At 46.5% G+C, this 27,665-nt stretch overlaps 1 protein-coding gene across 4 annotated transcripts in view; it reads right to left on the bottom strand.

Moving 5' to 3' along the window:
* Positions 1-18,880, bottom strand: part of LOC127584237 (STAM-binding protein-like) — a 77,241-nt gene extending 58,361 nt beyond the window's left edge. Inside the window, exons 1-4 of one of the 4 annotated variants that reach the window (XM_052040867.1) lie at positions 18,747-18,880; positions 16,141-16,235; positions 15,782-15,999; positions 10,307-10,382 (exon numbers count right to left, since the gene is read on the bottom strand). In XM_052040867.1, the coding sequence (XP_051896827.1) occupies positions 10,307-10,382; positions 15,782-15,999; positions 16,141-16,155 (309 nt within the window). In that variant the 5' untranslated portion in view covers positions 16,156-16,235; positions 18,747-18,880. Of the gene's footprint in view, positions 1-10,306; positions 10,383-15,781; positions 16,003-16,140; positions 16,236-18,746 lie in introns of all 4 variants that reach the window. The other 3 variants (XM_052040869.1, XM_052040870.1, XM_052040871.1) reach the window with 3 other exon arrangements.
* Between the last annotated feature and the right edge of the window lie 8,785 nt (positions 18,881-27,665).

Here is a 27,665-nt window from a genome sequence, read left to right as displayed (position 1 = left end):
ACTTTATCAATTGCAAACACAGATTTTAGCACAATGCTCTATTCAAAACTAGTCACATTCTAATGCAGCACTAACAATTTTTGTTATAGCGCACTCCAGCACAAATTCTAAACCAGGTCTGTGCCAAGAACTCCCAGAACAATCAGCTCCTCATTTAATCATTGTGAGCAAGTAGAGGCACAGATTGGGAGCAAATCCATGGAGAATCACAGGTCAAAAGATTCTGATTCAAAACTGACCAACTGAGGCAGCCATTCGGCCCATCCCGGCCATGCTAGTCATACAGCATGAAAACATGCTTGTTGAAAAAGAATTATCCAGCTTATTTCCCCCTTCCAGCACTCTGCCTGTATCCTGTAGATCATGGCTTACCAAGAGCACATCTAAGTACTTTTCAAATGTGATAAGAGCTTCTGCCTCTTTCAGGCAATCTGCAGGATGAGTTACAAGCAGCCCCATGACATATTTTACGAAAGGAATTGTCATGACAATCAGGCTAATAATGACAAGGACAGGTACAACATGGTCCACAAGTTAAGGTCCTAAATTGGGGCAGGGCCAGTTTTGGAGGTGTTAGACGGGACCTTGCAGAGGTCGATCGGATGAGCCTGCTTGCAGCTAAAGGTAGGTCTGGAAGTGGGAGGCTTTTAAAAGTGTGATGTCAAGAGTTCAGGGGCAGAATATTCCTGTTTGGGTAAAGGGCAAGGCTGGTAAATTTAGGAAACCTTAGTTAAAGAGAGATATTGAAGTTCTAGTCAGGAAAATGAAGGAGGCATACATCAGGTTTAGGCAGTCGGGATCAAGCGAATCCCTCAATGATTACAAGAAGTGCAGGAGTACACTTAAGAGGGAATCACGAAGGCAAAAAGGTGGTACGAGATGGATCTGGCAGGCAAGGTTTAGGAAAATCTCAAGAGATTCTACAGGTATAATAAAAGGTTGGCTAGGGAAAGAATAGGTCCCCTTAGAGATCAGTATGGATATCTGTGTGTGGAGCCACAGGAGATGGCCATTTGAACATGACCACAATGAATATTTCTCAGTTTTATTTTGCTGTGGCAAAGATCATGGAAGCTAAGGAATTGAGGCAAATGAGTTTGATGTCCTGGACCATATACAAATTACCAAAGAGGAGGTAATGGCAGTCTTAAAGCGGATAAATCCCCAGGGCCTGACCAAGTGCATCCTTGGACCTTGTGGGAAGCTGGGGAAGAAACTGCAAAGGCCCTGGCAGAGATACTTGCTTCATCTTTAGATAAAGGTGGTTGCAGAAGATTGGAGGGAGGTTAATGTTCTACCGTTATTTAAGAAGGGCAGCAAAAGACATGCCAGTGAGCCTGAAATGCCGTCCCACAAATCCGTTAGAGTTTTATTTTTGAAGAGGTAACCAAGACAATTTAAGATAGGGCGGTGGATGTTGTCTATCTGGACATCAGCAATGCCTCTGATGAGGTCCTGCATGAAAGGCTAGTCTGGAAGGTTAGATCACAAGGGATCCAGGGAGTTAAGTGGATACGTAATTAGCTTGATGGTAGGAAGCAGAGAGTGCTGGTGCCACAGGGTTCGGTGCTGGGCCCATTGTTATTTGTCATTTATATGAATAATTTGGATGAGAATGTAGTAAGTTTGCAGATGACACTAAAATAGGTGGTATCAGACAGTGAACACAGTTATCAAAAATTACAGAGCCATCTTGATCAGCTACATAAATGGTGAATAGCATTCAATTCAGGCAAGTGCAAGGTGTTGCATTTTGGGAAGTCAAACCAGGGTAGGATATTTAGTGAACAGTAGGGCCCTGGGAAGTGTTGTAGGAGAGAGGGACCTAGGAATACAAGTATATCCACTGCTGCAATGTGGATTATCCCCAAGACATCCTCTTTAACGATCTCAAGCTCCGAAGCCTTCATGTCTTTCTCCACAGTAAAAACAGAGGAGAAATACAGATTGCGGACCTCACCCATCTTCTGCGGCTGCACACAAAGTTGTCCACTTTGGTCTTTGAGGGGCCCTTTTCTCTCCCTAGTTACTCCTTTTCCCTTAATATACTTATAAAATCTCTTTGGATTCTCCTTAATCTTCTCTGCCAAAGCTAGCTTATGCCCCCTTTTTGCCCTTCTGATTTCCCTCGAGTACAATCCTGCACCAGCTACACTCCCCCTGGGATTCACTTGATCCCAGCTGCCTGCACCTGACCCATGTCACCTCCTTTTTCCTGACCAGAGCCTCAATATCCTTCATCATCCAGGGCTCCCTACTCCTGCCAGCCTTGCCCTTCACTCTGACATGAACATCAGATCCTGAACTCTCAATATCTCACTTTTAAAAGCCTCCCACTTGCCAGACATCCCTTTGCCCGCAAACAACCTACTCCAATCAACATTTGCAAGTCCCTGTCTAATACTATCAAAATTTGCCTTGCCTCAATTTAGAACTTTAACTTGTAAACAGATCCCTTTCCATAACTAATTTAAAACTAATAAAACTATGGTCACTGGTCCCAAGTACTCCCCCACAGTCACTTGTCCTGCCCTATTTCCCCAAGAGTCAGTCAAACTTTGCCCTCTCCCCGGAAGGGCCTTCTATATATTGCCTGAGGAAACTTTCCTGAACACATTTAACTAATTCAACACTTAACAAAAGACAAATAGCAACGGGCCCAGCACCGGCCCCTGGGGAACACCACTAGTCGCAGTCCTCCAGTCCAAAAAACACTTTCCACCATCACCCTCTACTTCCTGCTACCAAGCCAATTGTATATCCAATTTGTTAGCTCTCCCTGGATCCCATGCGATCTAACCTTTCCATAGCAGCCTACCACATGGATCTTTATCAAATGCTTTACTGAAATCCATATAGACTACATCTACCACTCTCCCTCATCGGCCTTCTTGGTTAATTCTTCAAAATACTCAATCAAATTTGTGAGACATGATCTCCCACACAGAAAGCCATGCCGACTATACCAAATCAACCCCCATCTTTCCAACTGCTTGTGCATCTTATCCCTCAGAATCCCCTCTAGTAACTTGCCTACCACAGGTGTTAGGCCTACTGGTCCCAAAGTGCTCCTCCACTGACACCTCGGTTGCTTACCCTGCCCCATTTCCCACGAGCAGGTCAAGCTTTGACCTCTCCCTAGTAGGGTCTGCTATATATTGCCTGAGGAAGCTTTCCAGAACACACTTAACAAATTCCACCCCATCTCAGCCCTTAGCACCATGGCAGTCCCAGTCACAGAGCAATCCAGCACGGATACAGGCCCTTCAGCCCAACCAGTCCATGCCGACCACTTTGTCCACCCAGCTAGTCCCAATCTCCTGCGTTCAGCCCATATGCCTCCGGGCCCCACCCCTCCATGTACGTACCCAAGTGCTTCTTAAATGACACTACTGTACTTGCCTCAGCCACTTCCCCTGGCAGCTCATTCCATATACTCACCACCCTCTGTGTGAAAAAGTTGTCCCTCATGTCCCTTTAAAATTTTTCCCCTCCCACCCTAGACCTAAGTCCCCTATTTTTGGACTGCCCTAACCTGGGGGAGACCGTTACTGTCCACCTTATCTGTGCCTCTCATAATTTTAAACACTTCTATAAGGTCGCTCCTCATTCTCCTACGTTCCAAGGAAGAAAGCCTAGCCTGGCCAACCTCTCCCTATAACTCAGCCCCTCTAGTACTGGCAACATCCTCGTAAATCTTTTCTGCACTCTTTTCAGTTTAACCACGTCGTTTCTGTAATAGGGCAACCAAAACTGAACACAGTACTCCAAATATGGCCACACCACCAATTTATACAACTGCAACATAATGCCCCAACTGCCAATCTATATTAGGAAAGTTAAAATCCCCTGATATGCACTTCAAATGAGACTACCCCATTATCTTGCAACCTTCTGCAATCTCCCTGCATATTTGTTTCTCTAATTGCCATTGATTTAGGGGGCCTATAGTACAACAACAGCAAGGTGATCATCCCCTTATTTCTCAGCTCCACCCATAAAGCCTCACTGGATGATCCGTCAGTAATTTCATCTCAGACCACTGCCGTGACCTTCTCCTGAACCAGAACTGCAACTCCCCCTCCCATCTTTCCCCCTCCTCTATCCCACCTATTGTACCTGCACCCTGGAACATTTAGCTGCCAGTCCTGTCCCTCCCTTAGCCACGTCTCTGTAATCGCTATAATATCCCAGCCCCACATAGCTGTCCACATCCCGAGTTCATCCGCCTCACCCGTCAGGCCTCTTGCACTGAAATAAATGCGTTTGATCCAACAGACTTTCCTCGCTCCCTGCCTTGCTGCTGCCTGTCTCGTCCACTGACCTTACTGTCATTGAATTCTGTCTCAGCTTCCAGCCTCCCATCCACCTCACTTCTGCTTTGGATCCCTCCCCCTGCCAATCCTGTTTATACCCTCCCCAGAGACACAAAGGAGACTGCAGGTGCTGGAAATCTGGAGCAACGAACACAGGATGCTGGAGAAACTCAGCAGGTCAGGCAGCATCTACGGAGGGAAATGAACAGTCGACGTTTCAGGCCGAGACCCTTCATCAGGACTGGGGTGCCCTCCCTAATACCACTAGCAAATCTGCCAGCTGAGATATTTATCCCCCTCCAGTTTAGGTACAACCCATCCCTCTTGTACAGGTCACCTCTGTCCCAGAGAGATCCCAATGTTCCAAAATACTGAAATGCTGCCCCCGCACTCACTCTTCAGCCACGGCGTACCCTCACTAGCACATGGCACAAGGAGTAATCCAGAGATCACTACCCTCGAGGTCCTGTTTGTAACCTCTTGCATAACTCCCTACATTCACTCCATGGGGCCTCATCCCTTTTTCTACCTATGTTGAGGCAGGTACATTAATGACATTTAAAAGATACTTGGACAGGTACATGGATAGGAAAGGTTGAGAGAGATATGGGTCAAATCCAGGCAAATAGTAATCTTGGTTGGGCTTGTTTCCCTGCTGTATGACTCTATGTCATTAGTGCCAGTGTTCACAATGACTTCTGGCTGCTCACCCTCCCCGAGAATGCTCTGGGACCTCAGGGGCAAGTTTTTTTCACACAGAGGGTGGTGGGTGTGTGGAACGAGCTGCCAGAGGAAGTAGTAGAGGTGGTAGAATCAAAATTTTTAAAAGACACACAGTCAAATGGGACTTGCTCAGGTAGGCAATTTGGTTGGCATAAACAAGTTGGGCCAAAGGGCCTGCTTCCGTGCAGTGTAACTTAAGACTGAGATACTGGAGGGGCTGGATCTATTCTCCCTGGACTGGAGGAGGTTAAGAGGGGACGTGACTGAGATGTATAAAATGATAAGGGGTGTAGATAGGGTAGACTGGAGGAAAACTTTCTCCCCCATATCAGAGGACACAGGTTTAGGGTAAGGGGGAAGAGATTTGGAAAGGATACAAGGGAGAATTTCTCCACCTGGAATGCACAGCCAGAGAACTTGGGGCACTGCAGGATTTAAGAAATGACTGGATGAGCACTTAGGGGTAGGGGGCTATAGACCAACTGCTGAGGGATGGGATTAATAAAGAAGGGGGCCCACTGGTCAGGGTGGACATTGGGCCAAATTGCTTGTTTCCATACCATACAATTCTATGAATACTACTCAGCACTTATGCCAGGATTCTGAGTAGGTGTTGCTACATGCTGGCATGACTACTTCTTTGGCTGAAGTAGCAAACAGTATTGAAGATGGTGTGGAATGGAGGCCATGAATGAAACAGCTGAAGTTGACTGAGTCGGGCACTGTCCTGAGGAAGCACCGGCAGTCCTGGGGCTGCGTTGCCTGACCACAATCACAGCCACCTTCACAGAGTCAGGTCACAGAGTCATACAGCACACAAGCAGGACCTTCAGCCCAATATGTCCATGGTACAATACCTTCCTGAGCTAGTCCCATGTGCCTGCATTTGTCCCATATCCCTCTAAACCCTTCCTTTCCATGTACCCGTCAACGTATTCTGTAACATATGACTCTAACCATTGGAATGTTCGACCTTTGATACCATGATCAGTCAAATAATGTTCTGCTGTCAGTCCACTCTCACTTTACCCCTGGAATACAGTTCTTTGGTCCACAGCTGTGATGAGATTCTAGCGGAACCCAAACTGGGCAGCAGTGTGGTATCAGACAGTAAATGCCACAATACAATTGTCAACGATACTTTAGATCACTTTTCTCACACCTTCCAATCACAAAACCAAACTTCCACCATCACCTGCCTCCCTAATATCAAGCAAGTTTTGGATCCAATTTGATAACTTGCTTTGGATCCCATGGGCTGTCATCTCTGGACCAGGTCGTATATGGAATATTGTGTGCAATTCTGGTCACCTTGATTTAGAAAGGACACTCTGGAGAGGATGCAGAAGAGATTGCCCAAGATGTTGCCTGGGATGGACTGTTTCTGTTATGAGGAGACACCAATAGACTGAGTGTGTTTTCCTTCAAGACAAGGCATCCAAGGGGAGGCTTGAGAGAGGTTTATAAAACTGAGGGCATTGATAGGGTTTTTTCTCCTACAGCAGAGGGATTTGCCATTAACCAACAACTCACCTGATGCCATGAGTAAAAGCAAATCAGAGACTGGTTTCCGTTTGGTGTTTCCCAACACCCAAGGCCTTTCCAATATCTGCAAGACAGATCCTGAGCACGATGGAAAACTCTGCTACTGCCTCGACAAGTGCAGCAGCAATAACTTTCTAAGATCAACCTCATCGAGGACAGAACAATCTCCTTGTGTGACACCCCAACAACCAGCCTAAACATTAATTCCTTCCATCACTGGCCCACAGTGTGTACCACCTATAAAATGCACTACAGTTGCTTACCCAAGCTTCTCCAAAAGCACCACACAGGCCCTCAACCTTTGTTACCAAGAAAAACAAGAGGCAGCAGTTGCACGGAATACCTGCATGTTCCCTGCCAAGCTGCACACATCCTGACAAGGAAATATGCTGCCAGTCATTCATCAGCACTGGGTCAAATCCTGGCACTCCGTATCACAACACCATGGGAGCACCTTGACCGGATGGACCGCAATGGATTCAAAGCCGCTTACCACATTCTAATGGGTAATCAGGGATGGATTATGCTGGAGGGGAGGCTGGTTTCCATGATGTGCTGATCTGTGTCCGCAACTCTCTGCAGTTTCTAGTGGTCACGGGCAGAGCAGTTGCCATACCAAGCCATGATGCATCCACATAGGATGGTTTCTATGGTACATCGATACAAATTGGGGAGGGTCAAAGGGTATATTCCAAATAATATGATTAGGGCAGCATATGGAACACTGACCTCCATTAGTCTGGGCACTGAACACAAGAGCAGGGAGGTTATAGTCCGACATTATAAAACATTGGTCAGACCTCAGCTGGAGCGCTATGTGCAGTTCTGGTCACCACACTACAGGAAGGATGTGATGGTGCTGGAGAGGGTGCAGAGGGGATTCACCAGGATGTTGCCTGGGACAGATCGTTTCAGTAATGTGGAGAGACTGGAGAGGCTGGGTCTGTTCTCTGCAGAGCAGAGGTTACATGAGGGGACATGATTGAGGCGTGTAAACTTGTGAGGGGCATGGATAGGGTAGACTGCAGGAAACTATTCCCCATATGACACTATATCAGAGGTAGACAACACTAGAGATAGATAGATTTAGGGTAAGAGATTTAGAGGGGACATGACGGGGACCTCTTTCACCCAGAGAGTGGTGAAGCAGAGTCGCTGACAGCATTAAAGCAGTGTCTAGATGAGCACTTGAATCACCTTGTCATAGAAGGCATAAAGGGCCATGGGCCAAGTGCTGGAAGATGGAATTAACACGGACGGGTGCCTACTGGGTGGCATGGATGTGGTAGGCCGAATAGCCTGTTTCCATGCTGTATGGCTCCATGTTGGATGAATACCTGCCTCCACCAATGTGTTTCAGATTCCAACCACCTCTGGGTTGAAAAGTTCCTCCTCAGCCTAAACCAATGCCCTCTGGATTTAGATACCTCTGCTATGGAAAAATGGTTTCCTGAGATCTGCCCTATCTATGGCTCTCGTGGGTACCTCCATCAGGACCCCCTCAGCCTTCGCTCCGGGATAAACAAACCCAGCTAACCTAGTGTCAGTACCGTCTCACAGAAACAACTTTCTGCACAATTGGGGTTGGTCCAAGTACCTACGCTGATCCAAACATCACGTTACAATTCAGTCAGAGTTATACAGCACGGAGACAAGCCCTACAGCCCAACTTGTCGTGCTGACCACTGTGCCTTCCTGAGGTAGTCAAACATGTTTGCATTTCCCTCCAAACCTTTCCTGCCCATGTACCCGTCCAAATGTCTCTTAACCATTGTAATTATACCACCTTTACTACTTCCTTTGGCAGCTCAGCCCACATACCCACCACCCTCCGTGTGAAAAAGCTGCCCCTCAAGTCCCCTTTAAACCTTTCCCCTCTCACCTTCAACCCATGCCCTCTGGCTTTCGACTCCCCTACTCTAGGAAAAAGACCACGTCCATCCATCTTACTTACGCCACTCGTGTTCTGAACCTTTATGTCACCCCTCAACCTCCTTCGCTCCAGGGAAATCAGTCCCAACCTATAAAGTCTCTTCATTGACAACTATACCTTCAATTTTGGTGTTATCCACAAACTTCCTAGCTGTGCCTTGTACATTCTCATCCAAATCGTTAATATAGATGACAACCAACAGTGAACCCAGCACCAATCCCTGTAGCACACCACTGGTCACAGGCCTCCAATCTGAAAACCCCTCCAACACCACCAAGCCAATTTTGTACCCAATAGGCTACCTCACCCTGGATCCGATGTGATCTCACCTTCTGGACCAGCATGCCACGTGGGATCTTGTCAAAAGCCTTGCTCAAGTCCACGTAGACAACACCTATCGCCCTGACCTTGTCAATCCTCTTGGTCACCTCTTCAAAAAAACTCAATTAAATTCACGAGACACAATTTTCCACGCACAAAGCCATTCTAACTGTCCCTAATCCTTGTCTTTCTGAATGCAGATAGATCCTGGCTCTCAGTGTCCCCTCCAGTAACTTTCCCGCCACTGATGTTAAGTTCACCAGCCTATAGTTCCCTGGCTTGTCCTTGCAGCCCTTCTTGAATAAAGGCACCAACATTAACCACCCTCCAGTCTTCTGGTACCTCAACTGTGGCTAAGGAAGATACGGTAGCGTAGTGGTTAGCGCGACACTATTACAGCGCCAGCGATTGGGGTTCGATTCCCGTCGCTGTCTGTAAGGAGTTTGTATGTCCTCCCGTGTCTGCGTGGGTTTCCTCCGAGAGCTCCAGTTTCCTCCCACATTCCAAAGACGTACGGGTAGGTTAATTTGGGTTTAAAAAATGGGCGGCACGGACTCGTTGGGCCAGAGGGCCTGTTACCACGCTGTAAATAAAATTTTTTAAAGAATTTTTTTAAAAATTTAATTTTTGAATTTAAATCCTGTCAGGGTCCCTGCAACTTCTTCCCTTGCTTCCCACAACATCCTAGGACACACTTAGTTAGGCCCCAGGGATTATCCACCTTTATGCGTCTCGACACTGTCAGCACTTCCTCTTTCATGATGTTGATGCGTTTCAGGACATCACTGTACTCTTTCCCAAGTTCCCTAGTTTCCATCACCTTCTCCACGGTAAATATAGAAGTATTTAGTTAAGACCTCGCTCGTTGCCTGTGGCTCCATACACTGACGACCACACTGACCTATTCTCTCCCTAGTTACCCTTCTGCTGTTAATAAGCTTATAGAATCTCTAGGAAACACAAGAGATTCTGCAGATGTTGGAAATCCAGAGCAACACACACAAAATGCTCCGGTCTCTTAAGATTCTCCTTTACCTTATCTGCCAAGGATTTGACAGCGAATGACCTACAGCAAGGAAAAATAGTAAAGCAGGCCATTTGATGTGTAAAAGAGAATGTTTTTCAATACCTTTGAACATTAAGAAACATTAAACACTTGTCCAGAAAGGACCTCCCTACTGCTGGAATGAAATTAGGCCCAGAGCACCTAGAGTGTTTTCTACTGATGACATGTCCCCACTTCAGCCTGTGGCATGATAGGATGGAAATCCCACACCACCAACAGCTCCTACAGCTCGCCAAAACGGCAGGAGGAAGTGGCTCCATTCACAGAGGTCATTTGTGCTGTACTTTCCTGGTAATCAGCTTCAATCCAGTTCAGCTGGGTCAATCTGACCAGCACTTTGCCAGTGGCACGACTGTGGTTCATGGATGCAATGAAACACCGAAGGGAGTGATTCACACTTACTTTAATTGTCTCCTTCTTTTCGGGTATTACGCTGGTCTTATAATCCCGGTGTTTGGGCAACTTTTCCAAGAACAACCTGTGCAATAAGTGGAAAACAATGACGACACAGTGTGTGCAGGAGAGCGATGTACATACATAGAGCAAGTGGTACAGATGTAATACAGACAGCTCACAGACTAAACAGAGTATGTTTCATTTAAACTGCACCTAGAAGCACAATAAAACCTGCACATTTGTGATGCCTGAAGAACTTCGGGTTTCATATTTGCAAAAGAACCTCTGGGTACGTTGTGGCTGAAGGGCTGTACTCTTCCCTTGCTCCTCCGAGCGAGTGGTGGGTGCCTGAATGCGCTGCCAGAGGAGGTGGGAGAAACAGATACAGTTGCAACACCTCATTATTCCCCTTCTGCACTATTTTATTTATTTTTTGGTAAACTTATAGTAACTTTATGTCTTGCACTATACTGCTGCCACAAAACAACAAATTTCACAACATACACCAGTGATAACAAACTTGATTCTGATCTGAACATTGAAGATACATTTAGAAAGACATCAACAGGCAATTTAAGAATTTCTGGAGTATAGTCAGTGTTGGAATGTTAGAAGCTAGACAGCTAATTTTCTTAGAATACTGAACTGCTCCTATTAGTACCTTGGGATTTCATCTGATAGCAGATTGGAGAAACTTGGTAGTTTTCTCTGAAGCATTGAAGTCATTGAGTTGTACAACAGGGAAACAGGCCCTTTGGCCCAACTGGTCCAGGCTGACCAAATGAACATAGAACAGTAAGCACAGGAACAAGCCCTTCAGCCCACAAAGTTGTACCAAACTAATTAAGCTAATGATGCTTAATTAGACTCATCCCCTCTGCCTGCACATGGACCATATCCCTCCATTCTCTGCATATACATGTGCCTATCTAGAGCCTATTAAACGCCTGTTTTGTATCTGCCTCCACCACCACCCCTGGCAGCACATTACAGACACCCACCACTGTGTAAAACAAAACTTGTCCCTCACATCTCCTGTGAACTTTGCCCCACTCACCTTAAATGCACGTCCTCTGGTATTAGGGAAAACCTTACTGGCTGCCTACTTTATCTATGCCTCTCATCATTTCATAAACGGTCAGGTCTCCCTTCAGACTCCAGAGAAAACAATCCTAGTTTGTCCAACCTGTCCTTATAGCAACTGCCCTCTAATGCAGGCAGCATCCTGGTGAACCTCTTCTGCACCCTCTTCAAAGCCTCCACATCCTTTCTATAATGGGGTGACCAGAACTGAATGCAATACTCCAAATGCGGCCCAACTAAATTTTATAAAGCTGCAACATAACTTCCTGACTCTTGAACTCATCGCCTCGACTAGTAGAGGCAAGCGTGCCATACGCCTTCTCTACCACCCTATCAACTTGTGTGGCCACTTTCAGAAAGCAATGGATTTGGACCAAGTTCCCCTGCACATCAACGCTGTTAAGGCTCCTGCCATTAACTGTGTACTTTCCCTTCACATTTGATGTCCCAAAGTGCAACACCTCACACTTGGCCGGATTAAACTCCATCTGCCATTTCTCCGCCCATATCTGCAACCGATCTGTATCCCGCTGTATCCTTTGGCAGTCTTCTACACTACCTCAACAGTGCAAGGGTCGAGAAGGTTGAGAGTTTTAAGCTCCTTGGAGTGAACATCACCAATAGCCTATCCCAGTCCAATCACATAGACACCAGTGCCTCTACTTCCTCAGGAGGCTAAAGAAATTTGGCAGGTCCCCTCTGACCCTCACCAATTTTTATGGATGCATCACAGAAGGCATCCTATCCGGATTCATCACGGCTTGGTACGGCAACTGCTCTGCCTGAGACCGCAAGAAACTGCAGGGAGTCATAAACACAGCTCAGCCCATCACGGAAACCAACCTCCCCTCCATGGACTCTGTCCACATTTCTTTCTGCCTCGGTAATGCAACCGACATAATCAAAGACCCCACCCACCCTGGACATTCTCTTTTCTCCCCCCTCCCATCAAGCAAAATATATAAAAAGCCTGAAAGTATGTACCACCAGGCTCAAGGACAGCTTCTATCCCGCTGTTACAAGACTATTGAACGGTCCCCTAGTATGATAAGATGAACTTTTGACCTCACAATCTACCTCTTTCTGGCCTTACTGTCTGCCTGCACTGCACTTCCTCTGTAACTGTAACACTTTCTGTAATCTGTTGTTGTTTTTCCCTTGTACTATCCCAATGCACTGATGTGATGAAATGATCTGTATGGGTGACAAGGCTTTTCACTGTGCCTCCGTACCTGTGACAATAATAAACCAATTTACCCACAATGCCACCTATTTTTGTGTCATCTGCAAACCCACCCATCCATGTTTTCATCCAAGTCATAACACTTGGATGGGCACGTACCACCGGATATACGCCCATCCAACCTAGTCCCACTTATCAGCATTTGGCCCATATTCTTTTCCTATCCTTGTACCTGTTCAAATGTCTTTTAAAAGTTGTGATTCTATCCGCCTCAACCACTTCCTCTGGCAGCTCATTCCACATATTGACCACCCTCGAATGTTAAAAAGTTGGCCCTCAAGTTCCTATTAAACCTCTCCCCTCTCAGCTTAAACCTGTGCCCTCTAGTTCTTGATTTCCCAACTCTGGGGAAAAAGACTGAGTGCATTCACCCTATCTCTGCCCCTTGTGATTTTATACACCTCTAAAAGATCACCCCTCTATGCTCCGAGAAAAAGAGTCCAAGCCTGTCCAACCTCTCCCAATAACTCACTCCCTCGAGTCCTGGCAACATTCTTGTAACTCTGCTCTGCACTCTTTCCGGTTTCATAACATCTTTCCCACAGCAGGGTGACCAAAACTGAACACAATACTGCAAATACAGGCTCACTAATACCTTGTACAACAGAAACGTAACATCCATCCTCAATACTCAATGCCCTGAGTGATGAAGGTCAGCGTGCCAAACACCTTCTTCACCACCATGTCTACCTGTGACGCCACTTTCAGGGAACAATCTAAATGAACTTCATGGTCCCTCTTGTTCTACAACACTCCCTAGTGCCCTACCAAAGGCTGAGGAAAGACCTGATAGAAGTTTATAAAATTATGCGAGGCATAGAAAGGGTAGATAGACAGTCTTTCCCAGGGTAGAAATGGCAAATGTTAGAAGACATGCATTTAAGGTGAGGGGGGAAAGTTTAAAGTAGTTGTATGTGTCGTCTTTTTTTATAAAGACACAGGAAGTAGCAGGTGCTAGAATAAGCTGCCAGGGGTGGTGGTGGAAGCAGATACGATAGTGGTGTTTAAGAGACTGTTAGACACATGATATATGCAGGGATATAGTCTGATCAGGGACAGCCAGCATGGCTTTGTGAAGGGCAGATCATTTCTAACAAGCCTGATAGGGTTCTTTGAGGAGCCAACCAGACAGATTGATGAGGGTAGTGCAGTAGATGTGGTCTACATAGATTTTACAAGGTTCCACATGGTAGGCTTCTTCAGAAGGTCAGAAGGCATGGGATCCAGGGAAGCTTGGCCGTATGGATTCAGAATTGGCTTGCCTGTAGAAAGCAGAGGGTTGTGGTGGAGGGAGTGCATTCAGATTGGAGGGCTGTGACTAGCAGTGTCCCACAAGGATCGGTCCTGGGACGTCTGCTTTCTGGGATTTTTATTAATGACTTGGATGAGGAGGTAGAAGGGTGGGTTGGTAAATTTGCAGACGTCACAAAGATCGGTGGTGTTGTGGATAGTGTGGAGGATTGTCGAAGATTGCAGAAGGACATTGATAGGATGCAGAGCTGGGCTGAGAAGCGGCAGATGGAGTTCAATCCAGAGAAGTGTGAGGTGGTACACTTTGGAAGGACAAACTCCAAGGCGGAGTACAAAGTTAATGGCAGGATTCTGGGTAGTGCGGAGGAGCAGAGGGATCTGGGGGTTCATATACACAGATCCCTGAAAGTTGCCTCACAGGTGGATAGGGTGTTTAAGAAAGTTTATGGGATGTTAGCTTTCATAAACCGTGGGATTAAGTTTAAGAACCGTGAGGTAATGATGCAGCTTTACAAAACTCTGGTTAGACCACACTTGGAGAACTGTATCCAGTTCTGGTTGCCTCATTATAGGAAGGATGTGGAAGCATTGGAAAGGATGCAGAGGATATTTACCAGGATGCTGCCTGGTTTAGAGAGTATGCATTATGAGGAGAGACTAAAGGACTTTACTCTTTGGAGAGAAGGAGGATGAGAGGAGACATGATAGAGGTGTATAAAATATTAAGAGGAATAAATAGAGTAGACAGCCAGTGCCTCTTTCCCAGGGCACCAATGCTCAATACAAGAGGGCATGGCCTTAAAGTAATGGGTGGGAAGTTCAAGGGAGATATCGGAGGAAGATTTTTTTTTACCCAGTGAGTGGTTGGGACATGGAATGCGCTGCCTGGGGTGGTGGTGGAGGCAGGTGCATTGGTCAAATTCAAGAGATTACTAGATAAGCATATGGACGAATTTAAAATAGAGGGATATGTGGGAGGAAGGGGTTAGATAGTCTTAGGCGAGGTTTAAAGGTCGGCACAACATTGTGGGCCGAAGGGCCTGTATTGTGCTGTACTACTCTATTATTCTATGATATGTACCATGTACAGGCAGAAGAGATTTAGTTCAATTTGGCATCATGTTCAGAGCAGACATGGTGGGCCAAAGGGCCTGTTCCTGCGATGTTCTGTTCTGCATCCTATGTTCTATGCCACCCTTCACCTAGGTCTTCTGCGTGTGAGCACATTACTCAAGGAGTTGCAAAGCCAACTGATCACAGTGCAACCGTCAGCAAATATCCCCACAGACAACAAACAATTCAAAGTCTAGGACACACATCCACTGTCTACACACGTACACTTGCTGCATCACTACACACACCTCTTACAGGTTCCTTCTCTTTGTATCCTGAACCACGGCAAATACTGCATTGAGTCAAGATCTTAAAAGTATTTTCAATCCCACCCTGCATTTTTATTTTAAAACAATGAGGCAATTCCCAAAGCCTAGAGGCACCAAAATATTTTTGAAGTGCAGTCACTGACATGTAGAAGAAGACAGCCAGATATTTTGTTTTAAAAAAGGTATTGCTTGTCGGATATCACCCAAAAACTGATACCATTTGCCAGACACCTTGGCCTTCCTAAAATAGTGCTCTAGGATCTGTTGCATCCATTTGGGAGGCTGAGGGTATCTCAGTCTAATGCTTGTTCCAGAAAGCCTCACTTGCTGCTGCTCATCTGGAGCTCTCTTCTGACAATGCAGCAACTCCTTTGTCTAGCCCATCTAAATTTTGCAAGATACCTTGAACCCATGACCTATTCAGGGGTGAGATTTTAACTCAATGAACTGTAGCTGACATCTCCAAAACCATGTGCACATCGATGGAAGAGCAACACACAGCAACGTGAATGTTGAACTTACGTGATGTACTTATTGTAAAGCACAAATGCACTTTCCAGATTGCCTTCATCCACATAAACTGAAGCCATGCGAATCATTTCAACCCCAGAACGGAAGTACCTCCGCAGAGGGACATCATCATTTACGTCGACAGAACTCCCTTTCTTGGTGAGGGCCCGCACACGCTCCTCAGGAGATAGGCTTACATCAGAGTGTTCTGGCATTGCAAGCAACCCACTCTACTGAAGGGAAAGGAGGAGAGCAACAAATCACAGAGCAATCAGCACACAAAGACCTGGGAAAGTCAGCCCTAATTTCTGCCCTCTGGAGGCACTTCGATTGAGCTGGGCACTGATAACGGATGACCCAGGTCACCTTACCTTCAGCGCTTTCATATTGTCTGAAGCCAGGGCTTCTGATCTCAGCAGGTTACTCGTGGCTCAGTCACAATGGATGCAGTGTCTGGTTCTATACCCTGCATGTTAGACAGGTATAAAAGCTTCAAAAAGCAAACAGAACTGAGTTTCTAAAATTCAAGTTCGAGGGACTGAAATGATGTGGTTAGACTGGAGAAGTTACTCTTGGAAGTATTTGAAATCACGATGAGGAAGAGAGAGAGAGTGGATGGAGAGAAATGGTTCTTTTTGGTGGAAGGGTCAAGAACCAGGAGAGACAGAATGAGGGTGACTGCCAAAAGAACCAGAGAAATTCTACATTCTCTTATAAACCTCCATCTCCACACCCACACTCACAGCCCCTCAGGATCTTCACTTCTCCAAACTCCATGGCATCCAAATCTAGCACGTTCAACTCTTCCTCGTAAGACACTGCCACTCCAGGTATCTGTCTGATAAACTTTCTGTAAGCCGCTTCCAAAACATCAACGTTCTTCCTTAATTAAGGAGACCAATTGTTTCAACAAGATTTAAGTGAAGCTTAGCCTTCCTACTATTGCATTTTATTCCCTGAAATAAACCATAACATTGTTACCTTTCCTTCTTACTTGCTGTTAATAAAGGCCTTTTGTGAGTCTAAATCCCCCTGCAACTCAGAGCTCCACAATTTCATTTCAATTTTCATATTTTTCCCCCACTCCATTTGCCAGATTTTTGCCACTCACTTAACCCTTCTGTATCCCTTTGTGGTCTCCTTCACAACTTAGTTTCCTACTTTTTGTCATCAACAAAATTAGTAACCATATCGCCAAATAATTTATGCCAATTGAAAAAAAGTTCAGCCTCCTAAACCACTCACAGCGTCTTATAAACCAGAGAAAGGCCCCAGTTATGCTTACCCTCCGTTGCCTGTGCACCAGCCCAATTCCCATCCACACCAATACCTTACCTCCAGCACCATGAGCTGTTCACCCTTATTCTTATAACCTTTCTTTGTTGCTCTTTCTTTACATTCTGTCTAATCTTCTGCCTTGCCACCCATTTATACAATTATATGCTCTTTTTGAAACTATCTTTAACTTCAAAATAACCACAGATCGAACATCGTCCATGTGGAGTTTTCATTACTAGAATGCATCCAGCCTGACATAAAACGACACAGAGGGTTTATTGATAGTTCGTGTACAAAGTTGGCTTAATTATAGAGAATGGATAGTCATGATGAATGACTGTGTCCTGGAATGAAGGAAGTTGAATAGTGGTGTTTCACGGGATCAATGTTACGACTATTGCTTTTTTAAACATCTATATTAATGACCCAGGTTTGGGGTGCAAGCCACAATCTCTAAATTTGCAGATAACACAAATCTATGGACTTCAAAGAGGATAGTGATGCATCTGTAAAAGGATACAAACGGGCTGGGGGAGTGTGCAGACTTTGTGGTGAGATGAAGTAAGGTGGTTCATCTTGGTCAGAAGAATGAGGATACTTTTAATAATAATAATAATAATAATAAAAGATACTTTTCTGAAAGGGTGTGGGAGCAGAGGGACCTGGACTTCATGTGCACCAACCATTGAAAAAGACAAGATGATTTGTGGACTTTATCAATTGAGGCGTGCACTCAAAAGGCAAGAAAGTCACACTGAGACTTTACGAGTCACTGGCCCAACCTCAGCTGTAGTACTGAGTTCAGTTCTGGCCATCTCATTGTTAGGACGGATGTGAAGGTACAAGAGAGGGTTCAGAAAAGACATGAGAATGATTCCAAGGAGAGGGAGAGATCTGATTAAATATGATGTGACGAGGAGTGTGGATCAGGTGTGCTGCAGCAGACTGTAACAGACACAAGGGCTACAGGTCACAAATAAAGGGGCTCAGAATCCAGTGACCGGAGGAAACTGTTTTACCGCAGCACCGGCTGGAAGGTGGAAACCGGTGGCTGCAGATGCGATGGGAGGCAGGTTGTGGAGGAACAGCACCGACCGATCCGGATGACCAGGGGGCTGCTCCAGCACACAGCCAGCACCAACACAGTGGGCCGAACGGCCTCCCTTCCCGGAACCTCTGGGGGCAGAGGTCGGGCGCCGGGGGGTCGGGCTGAGGGGCCGGGCGCCGGGGGGTCGGGCGCCGGGCGCCGGGGGGTCGGGTCGAGGGGCCGGGCACCGGGGGCTCGGGCCGAGGGGCCGGGCACCGGGGGGTCGGGCACCGGGGGGTCGGGCCGAGGGGCCGGGCACCGGGGGGTCGGGCCGAGGGGCCGGGCACCGGGGGGTCGGGCCGAGGGGCCGGGCACCGGGGGGTCGGGCCGAGGGGCCGGGCACCGGGGGGTCGGGCCGAGGGGCCGGGCACCGGGGGGTCGGGCCGAGGGGCCGGGCACCGGGGGGTCGGGCCGAGGGGCCGGGCACCGGGGGGTCGGGCCGAGGGGCCGGGCACCGGGGGGTCGGGCCGAGGGGCCGGGCACCGGGGGTCGGGGTGCGGGCTGAGGGACCGAGAGACCAGCGGTCGGGAGCGGAGGCCAGGCTGTGAGACCGGGGGCCTCGGGATGGGCCCTGGTTACGCGGAGACAAGCCCCGGGGTTACCGTTACTCACCCGCCGCCGCCCCGGCGCTTCACTGCCGACAGCGGTATCACGGGGACCGAGGGGACCGACTAGGCCGCAACCTCCCCCTGCGCTACGTCACTCAATCCGCCGTCACTCTCCACCAATCACAGCCCAGAACCGACACCTGCTCCGCCTTGCTCTCCGAATCACCGCACGTCCTGCTGTCCGACCAATCAGGACCCCGAATCCGCAGCTTCCTCGTCCACTGACTAATCAGCACGTGTTACCGTCGCCCACTAGCCAATCAGCGCCCGCGGTGTCCGCCCACTAACCGACACAGGGACCCAATCACCTTCCCGCATTCAGAACTGGTGACTCCACCTTTGCTGCCAATGTGCCCCGCCCCCGGGTTGGGTCCCCTCTGGCTCCTCCCTCCTCTCTCCTCCCTCCTCCCTCTCCAGGGGTCAGGTCCAACATCCACAGCAAGCCCACCCTGCAGTGTGGAAGGAGTCCAGCCCGTTCTCCCAGTTCCAATGTCTTGCGCCCATTTGCTCCGATGATGAGGCTTTCTGTAGCTTTTGCATGAAGGGAAGGAGAGCAAGCGTGCTCCAGTCCACATTGGGGGATCGGCGGTGGACAGAGTCATCAAGTTTAAAGTCCCGACCGTAATACATGGGATGACCTGTCCTGGGCCCAGCACATAGATGCAATCACAAGGAAGGCGTGCCGGTGTCTTCACTTTCTTGTAAGGGTAGGGAGGGTGGGCTTTTCACGAAACACACTAACAAACTTCTACAGATGTACTGTTGAAAGTATCCTGACTGGTTGTATGGTCTGGTAGGGCAATTCCAATGCACAGGAACGTAAGAAGCTGCAGCGTAGTGGATTCAGCCCAATACATCACTAGCATATGAACAGCTACTTCCCTTCAACCATTGAATTCTTGAATCAACCAGCACAACCCTAAACACTGCAATGCAGCTCATAACACTGTGAGCACTTTTATCACTTTGCACTAAAATGGACTTTTTTTTGTTCTAATTATGTGCTTTCTTGTAAAAATTTTGTATAATTTATGTTTTTCCTGTGAATGCTGCTTTTATGATGCAATGTGCCTGTGATGCTGCTGCAAGTAAGTTTTTCATTGCACCTGTGTTTACATGTACTTGTGCATAAACTTGACTTTGACCTTGAATGACCTGAGCTCTTGGTTGCCTGCCAGTTTAATTCACTATCTCACTCTGACCTGTCTGTGGCCTCCTGTACTGTTAGAACAAGCCCCAACACAAGCTTGAAGAACAACACCACACCTGTCTGGACACATTGTAGCCTTCTGGACTTAATATCAAATACTCCAACATTAGGTAACTCATTCTTTCTGTCTGTATCAGAACTGGCCATTTCTGCCAGTCATTCATTTGTGATTTGGCTTTTCTCTTTCCATTAGTGTAGTCCGACCTGCTGGGCACATCCCACAGCCCTGCTATCAGCAATACACAACACTGACAAAGAAGCATAATCCGCCTCTAACCGCCACATTAACACATTTGGTCTCACTCTATGGGAGATATTCCCCTTGTTCTACCCATACCTCCCCACCTTCCCTGCTATCAAAAACTAACTTGTTTTCTTTCTTCCCCAGTTTTGACAAAGGTTCCCAGACCTGAAACATTAACTCTGTTTCTCTTTCCACAGATGCTGCCCGACCAGAGTGTTTCCAGCTTGTCCGGTTTTTAGAATCAGGATCAGGTTTATTATCACTGACATACGTTGTTGTTTTGTGGCAGCAGTATAAAATACAAGACATAAAAATCACTGTAAGTTACAAAAATAGATAAATAGTGCACGAGGGGAATAATGAAGTAGTGTTCATGGACTGTTCATAAACCTGATGGTGGAGGGGAAGAAGCTGTTCCTGAAACGTTGGGTGTGGGTCTTTGGGTTCCTGTATCTCCTCCCTGTTATGAGAAAAGGTTCTTTGAGGTCTCAAAGGTAGAGGACTCTGGACACAGTCTTTGGAATTTTAAAAATGATTTAATCACAAAGACAAACACGGGAACAGAATGAATGGGAACGGATGCACACTCGCACACACCCACACGAGTGATCGCAAAACGTGGGGGAGATTGCAACGGGGTGAGGCACACACACACACATGACGAATTGGTTATAAATGATCAGGGAAAAAAACAATACGATGCCTGAACACCCTGACTCAGTGCAAGCATCGGCTCTGTGCTATCGGGAATCTACTCAGGATGCTCCTAACCCCTGTGGAAGTGCACACTCTTACCAATGGTCCCTTCGGCGTGATTTTGATTCCTGCAGCAATCAAGAGAGAGAGAAACATGCACATGTGGCATTCTTTATAATGCTGGAGAGCTGAGTGGAGCCAGCCCAGGTGATTCAAAAGGTCCAATAGGTCATGGCCAGGTATAAAAGGTGTGTACAGAAGCCAATGGTCAAGGGGGTGCACTAATGGGTGGGTGGAGCTAGACCTTGATTGACAGCAGTGTTGCTTTCGACCGGTGCTCAATGGTGTCACGTGACAGCCATGACCTTTCACACTACACTCCCCGATAGTAGTAATGTGAAGAGGGCATGTCCCATGGTGATGGTCCTTAATGATGGATGCCACCTTCTTGAGGCACCGCCTCTTAAAGATGTCCTCGATGGCGTGGAGGGTTGTGCCCGTGATGGAGCTGGCTGAGTCTGCAATCCTCTGCAGCCTCTTTCAATCCTGTGCATTGGAGCCTCCGTACCAGGCTGTGATGCAACCAGTCAGAATGCTCTCCATTTGTTTCAGATTCCCAGTTTTTTTTTATAATCCAAACTGATACCTGCTTTACCACATGGTGAATCGTATTGTTAGTAGGTGCACTGCTACCTGATCAATCAGCATCTGCTAAAGGAGGGCCTTACATCACGCCCCTCTCCAATAAGCAACGCCCCACTCCCTCTCGAAATGCTCATCATGATCCACGATAAGGCTGCTAAATATATGGATCACTTTTCATTTCTCTGCTGTTACCGAGTGATGTCAGAAATGATGAAGAAGCTTTGAGCAGCAGTGATCCCTACTTGAGACTTGGTCAAGCTATTGTAGGCATCTCAAAGCACTGAAAAGGTATTAAGAAAATGGTGGGATATGGTTATCATGCAGGAAAATGGAGCCGAGGTAGATTGGCCATGGTCTTGATGGATGTTCCGAGTTCTTATGCTCTTGGGGTGTTTTTTAAATTTAAAAATGTTCTTTATTCAAAAAATTCAGAATGTATGTAACAGATCATTCCAGTCACCATTCTCATCACAATCTATATATTATTCCAATTACTCCCTCACACCAGTTATACATAACCCTTGAGCAAATAGTTCATGGGGTTTAACACAAATTACAGCAACCTTGTGTAAGAAGGCCTTAAGCTATTATGGTCCCTCCTCATGGAGCCTTTGCAGTGGTCCATCCAGCTTCAGCTCATCTTTCGGCACATGCTCCCGCAGCTTACAGTTTGCCACTTTGGAGCCTGGAGAGGAGGACAACACCTTGTGCTGGAAGACAGGTGAATTTCAGGAGGACCACAGGCCATCTTTCACCAAACTGATGGTTCTCCAGCAAATAATGATGTTTGTCACATAGTGTGTTCCTGTAGAGTGCAAGCTTTCAGGATGAACATCAATACCTCTGCATCTCTTCTCAGACCTTCCTGGGAAACTCACATTCAAGGAGATGGCTGACGGTCTCATTTCCATTGTCTGACTAGTTGTGGTCTGGTGTTCTGGTTAAGTTGTTCTGCAAGGGAGAAGTAGGGAGGTATGGTCCAATGGCACCTTCTGGAACCAACCAGAGTGTAGTATTGTGCAATGGGACAAGATTAATTGGTGATCTCACAGTGAAGAGAAAAAAAACCCATGGGGAAGATCCCCATTCACTGCTAATGTGAGAGTTAAAGCAAATATTTGAGCAAAGATGTGTGGGAGGTCAGAAGGTTGGACAGACTATTAAAAAAAGTAATGAATGATTTAAACATTTTTAAGGAAGGAAAATTAGATTATAAGATAAAGATGGCCAGTAAAGTAAAAACACACTAAGAGTTTCTACGAATATTTTTTAAAAAGTTGACAAAATGAGCGAGTTTGGAGAATGACTGATGGAAACCAAGAGATGGCATATAAATGATGTTGGTGTTTTGCATCAGTTTTACTAGAGAGGACGCATGTAACATGCTGGGAATAGTTGCAAAATGCACGGTAGTGTAGCGGTTAGTGTGACGCTATAACAGTGCCAGCGACCTGGGTTCAATTCCAGCCGCTGTAAGGAGTTTGTATGTTCTCCGTGTCTGCGTGGGTTTCCTCCGGTTTCCTCCCACATTCCAAAAACCTGCAGGTTAGGAAGTTGTGGCTATGCTACGTTGGCGCCAGAAATTTGGTGACACTTGCGGGCTGCCCCCGGGACACTCTCCGCAAAAGATGTATTTCACTGTGTGTTTCGATGTACATGTGACTAATAAAGATATCTTTTATTTTATAAAATTGGGGACAGGAGGGAAGAACTCAGGAAAATTACCATCACGGGGGATGTTGTACTGTGGGAGCTGCAGGCTGAAAAACCTCCAGGTCCTGATGTTCTTCACCCTAGTTCTTAAAACATGTGGCTGGTAACAGAGTGGATGTGTTGGTTTTAATTTTCCAAAATTACCTATATTTGGGGAGGTTCCATTAGCTTGGAAAACAGCAACCTAATGGAACCTGCCCATTAGGTTCCATTAATCAGCTAGGGGCTAAATTACAAAGCAGAACCAAAAAGGTAATAATGTCTGGATTGCTATCTGAGCAGCGTGGAGATTGGCACAGGGTCAATAGGATCAGAGAGTTAAATGTGTGGCTCAAAGATTGGTGTGGGAGAAATGGGTTAGAATTCGTGGGACATTGGCACCAGTATTGGGGAAGGAGGGAGCTGCTCCGATGGGATGGTCTCCAGCTGAACCATACTGGGACCAGGGTCCTGGCCAATTGCATAACTAGGGCTGTAGATAGGGCTTTAAACTAAATAGTTGGGGATGGGTTCAACAGATTGCAAAAGTATGGATCAAGTAAAAGGGAAGGAGAGTGCATGGGAGGTTACTGAAGTCTCCAGAATAAAGAATAAGACAAAGTTTAGAAAGGGATAAGAATTTAACTTCAGGCAACATGGAGACAAATTTGAGAAGCAGGGTGGTGAATACAGATCTAAAGGTGTTATATTTGAATGCACGCAGTCTACCAAACAAGGTAGATGAGCTTATAGCGCATTTAGAAATTGGCAGGTATGACACTGTGGGCGTCACAGAGTTGTGATTGAAAGAAGGTCACAGCTGGGAGCTAAACATCCAAGGATACACATCCCATTGAAAAGGCAGGCAGGTGGGCAGAGGGGGTGGGGTGGCTCTGTTGGTAAAAAAATGAAAGCAAATCCTTAGAAAGAAATGACATAGGATCAGAAGATGTAGAATCCTTGTGGGTAGAGTTAAGAAACTGCAAGGGTAAAAATACCCTGTTGGGAGTTTATATACAGGCCTCTGAATAGCAGCCAGAATGTGGGGTACAAACTACAACAGGAGATAGAAAAGGCACGTAAAAAGGGCAATGTTACGGTGGTCATGGGGGACTTCAATGTGCAGGTAGATTGGGAAAAATCAGGTTGGCACTGGATCCCTAGTGAAGGAATTTGTAGAATGCCAAGATGGCGGCTTTTTAGAGCAGTTTGTGGTTGAACCCACTAAGGAAAAGGCAGTTCTGGATTTGGTGTTGTGTAATGAACCAGATTTGATTAGGGAGCTTAAAGTGAAGGAACCCTAAGGAGGCAGTGATCATAATATGATAGAATTCACCCTGCAGTTTGAGAAGGAGAAGCTAAAATCAGATGTATCGGTATTACAATTAAGTAAAGCTAACTGCAGAGGCATGAGAGAGGAGATGGTCGAAGGTGATTAGGAGGGGACCCTAGTAGGGATGACGGTAGAGCAGCAATGGCAGGAATTTCTGGGAGTAATTTGGAAGACACAGGATCAGTTCATCCCAAAGAAGCAGCAGCATTCTGAAGGGAGGATGAGGCAACCGTGGTTGATAATGGAAGTCAAAGACAGCATGAAAGCAAAAGAGTGGGCATACAATATTGCAAAAAGCAGTGGGAAGCTAGAGGATTGGGAAGCTTTTAAAAACCAACAGAAGGCAACTAAAAACACTAATAAGGGGAGAAAAGATGAAATATGAAGGTAAGCTAGCCAGTAACATAAAAGAAGATACTAAAAGTTTTTTCATATATACATTTATACAAAAGAGAGACAAGAGTGGAGATTGGACCACTGGAAAATAACGCTGGAGAGGCAGTAATGGGGAACAAAGAAATGGTGGACAAACTGAGCAAGTATTTTGCATCAGTCTTCACTGTGGAAGACACCAGCAACATGCCAGAAATTTGAGAGTGTCAGGGGGCAGAAGTGAGTGTAGTCACTATTACTAAGAAGGTGCTTGGGAAACTGAAAGGTCTGAAGGTGGATAAGTCACCTGGTCCGGATGGACTACACCCCAGGGTTCTGAAAGAAGTAGCTGAAGAGATTGTGGAGGCACTAGTAGTGATCTTTCAAAAATCACTAGATTCAGGAATGGCTCCAGACGACTGGAAAATCACAAACGTCACTTCACTCTTCAAGACAGGGGGATGAAAAAGACATGAAATTATAGGCCAGTTAGCTGGACTTCAGTGGTCGGTAAGATGTTAGAGTCCATTATTAAGGATGAGGTTTCGGGGTACTTGGAAGCACATGATAAAATGGCCAGAAGTCAGCATGGTTTCCTTAAGAGGAAATCTTGTCTGACAAATCCGTTGGAATTCTTTGAGGAAGTAACAGGCAGGATAGACAAAGGAGAGTCAGCGGATGTTGTTTACTGGGATTTTCAGAAGGCCTTTGACAATGTGCAGCACATGAGGCTGCTAAACAAGATAGGAGTCCATGGTATTACAGGCAAGGTACTAGCATGGATAGAAGATTGGCTGACTGGTTGGTTGCTGGTGACTAGTGGTGTTCCACAGGGGTCAGTATTACACCACTTTTCACGTTACATGTTAGTGATCTGGACGATGGCCAAATTCGTGGACGACACAAAGATATGTGTAGGGGCAGGTAGTTTTGAGGAAGCAGGGAGTCTGCAGAAGGACTTGGACAGGTTGGGAGAATGGGCAAAGAAGTGGCAGATGGAATACAGCTCAGGGAAGTGTACGGGCATGTACTTTGGTAGAAGGAATAAAGGCGTAGGCTATTTTCTAAATGGGGAGCAAATTCAGAAATCAGAGGTGCAAAGGGACTTGGGAGTCTGAGTGCAGGATACCCCAAATGTTAACTCGCACATTGAGTCGATAATAAAGAAGGCAAATGCAATGTTAGCATTCATTTTGAAAGGACTAGAATATAAAAGCAAGAATGTAATGCTGAGACTTTGTAAGGCGTTGGTCAGACCACATTTGGAGTATTGTGAACAGTTTTGGGCCTCATATCTAAGGATGAAAAACACGATGATGCTGGAGGAACTCAGCAGGCCAGGCAGCATCCGTGGAGAAAAGCAGGCGGTCAACGTTTCGGGTCAGGACCCTTCTTCCTGTTACTACTCCACTGCGAAGTCTCTTCAAGGATACCCACTTTGAAGAAGTTTTCTTCCATCGGCAGTCCTTTGTTTCTCTAAGGAAGGATGTGCTGACATCAGAGGGGATCCAGACAAGGTTTATAAGAATGATCCCAGAAATGAAAAGGTTAACAGATGGGGAGCACTTGATGACTTTGGGCCTGTACTCACTGGAGTTTAGAAGGATGAGGGGGGATCTCATTGAAACCTACTGAATACTGAAAGGCCTGGATAGAGTAGACGTGGAGAGGATGTTTCCAGTAGTGGGAGAGAAGGACATCCCCGTAGAACAGAGATGAGGAGGAATTTCTTTAGTCAGAGGGTGGTGAATCTGTGGAATTCATTGCCACAGACAGCTGTGGAGGCCATGTCATTGGAAAGTTTTAAAGTAGAGGTTGATAGGTTCTTGATTGGTAAGGGTGTCAAAAGGGAGAAGGCAGTCGATGGGGTTGAGAGGGAAAAATAAATCAGACATGATTGAATCACAGAGCAGACTCAATGGGCCAAATGGCCTAATTCTGCTCCTGTGTCTTGTATCCATATCCCTCCATTCTCTGCACATTCATGTGCCCATCTAAGAGTCTCTAAATCGCCTCTATCGTATTTGCCTCCACCACCAACCCTGGCAGCGCATTCCAGAAACCCACCATTCTCCGTATGAAAAACTTGTCCCACACATCTCCTTTGAACTTACTTTCTCTCACCTTAATGCATGCTCTCTGGTATTAGATAGTTCAACCCCGGGAAAAAGGCACCAGCTGTCTACTCTACCTAAACCCCTCTCAATCTTATCAACTTCTATCAGATCTCTCATCAGCCTCTGCCTCAAGTTTGTCCAACCTCTCCTTGTAACACATTTCCTCTAATCCAGGCAGCATCCTGGTAAACCTCTTCTGTACCCTCTCCAGAGCCTGCCATGAACCGTGTACTGTCCCTTTACGTTTGATCTCCCAAAGTGCAACACCTCACAGTTGGCCGGATTAAACTCCACCTGCCATTTCTCTGCCCATATCTGCAATTGATCTACATCCCACTGTATCCTTTGGCAACCTTCTACACTATACACACCACCACCAGTCTTTGTATCGTCTGCAAACTTACTAACCCACCCATCCAAATTTTCATCCAAGTCATTTATATACATCACGAACAGCAGAGATCCCAGTACAGATCCCTGCAGAACACCACTAGTAATCTACCTCCAACCAGAGTAAGTCCTATCAACCACTACCCTGTTTTCTATGGACAAGCCAATGCTGAATTCAAACGGCCAAGTCACCATGGATCGCAGGCATCTTAATCTTCTGGATG

Source organism: Pristis pectinata, chromosome 29, assembly GCF_009764475.1.
Source record: "Pristis pectinata isolate sPriPec2 chromosome 29, sPriPec2.1.pri, whole genome shotgun sequence".
NCBI lineage: Eukaryota > Metazoa > Chordata > Chondrichthyes > Rhinopristiformes > Pristidae > Pristis > Pristis pectinata.
This window is presented reverse-complemented; position numbering and strand designations above follow the sequence as displayed.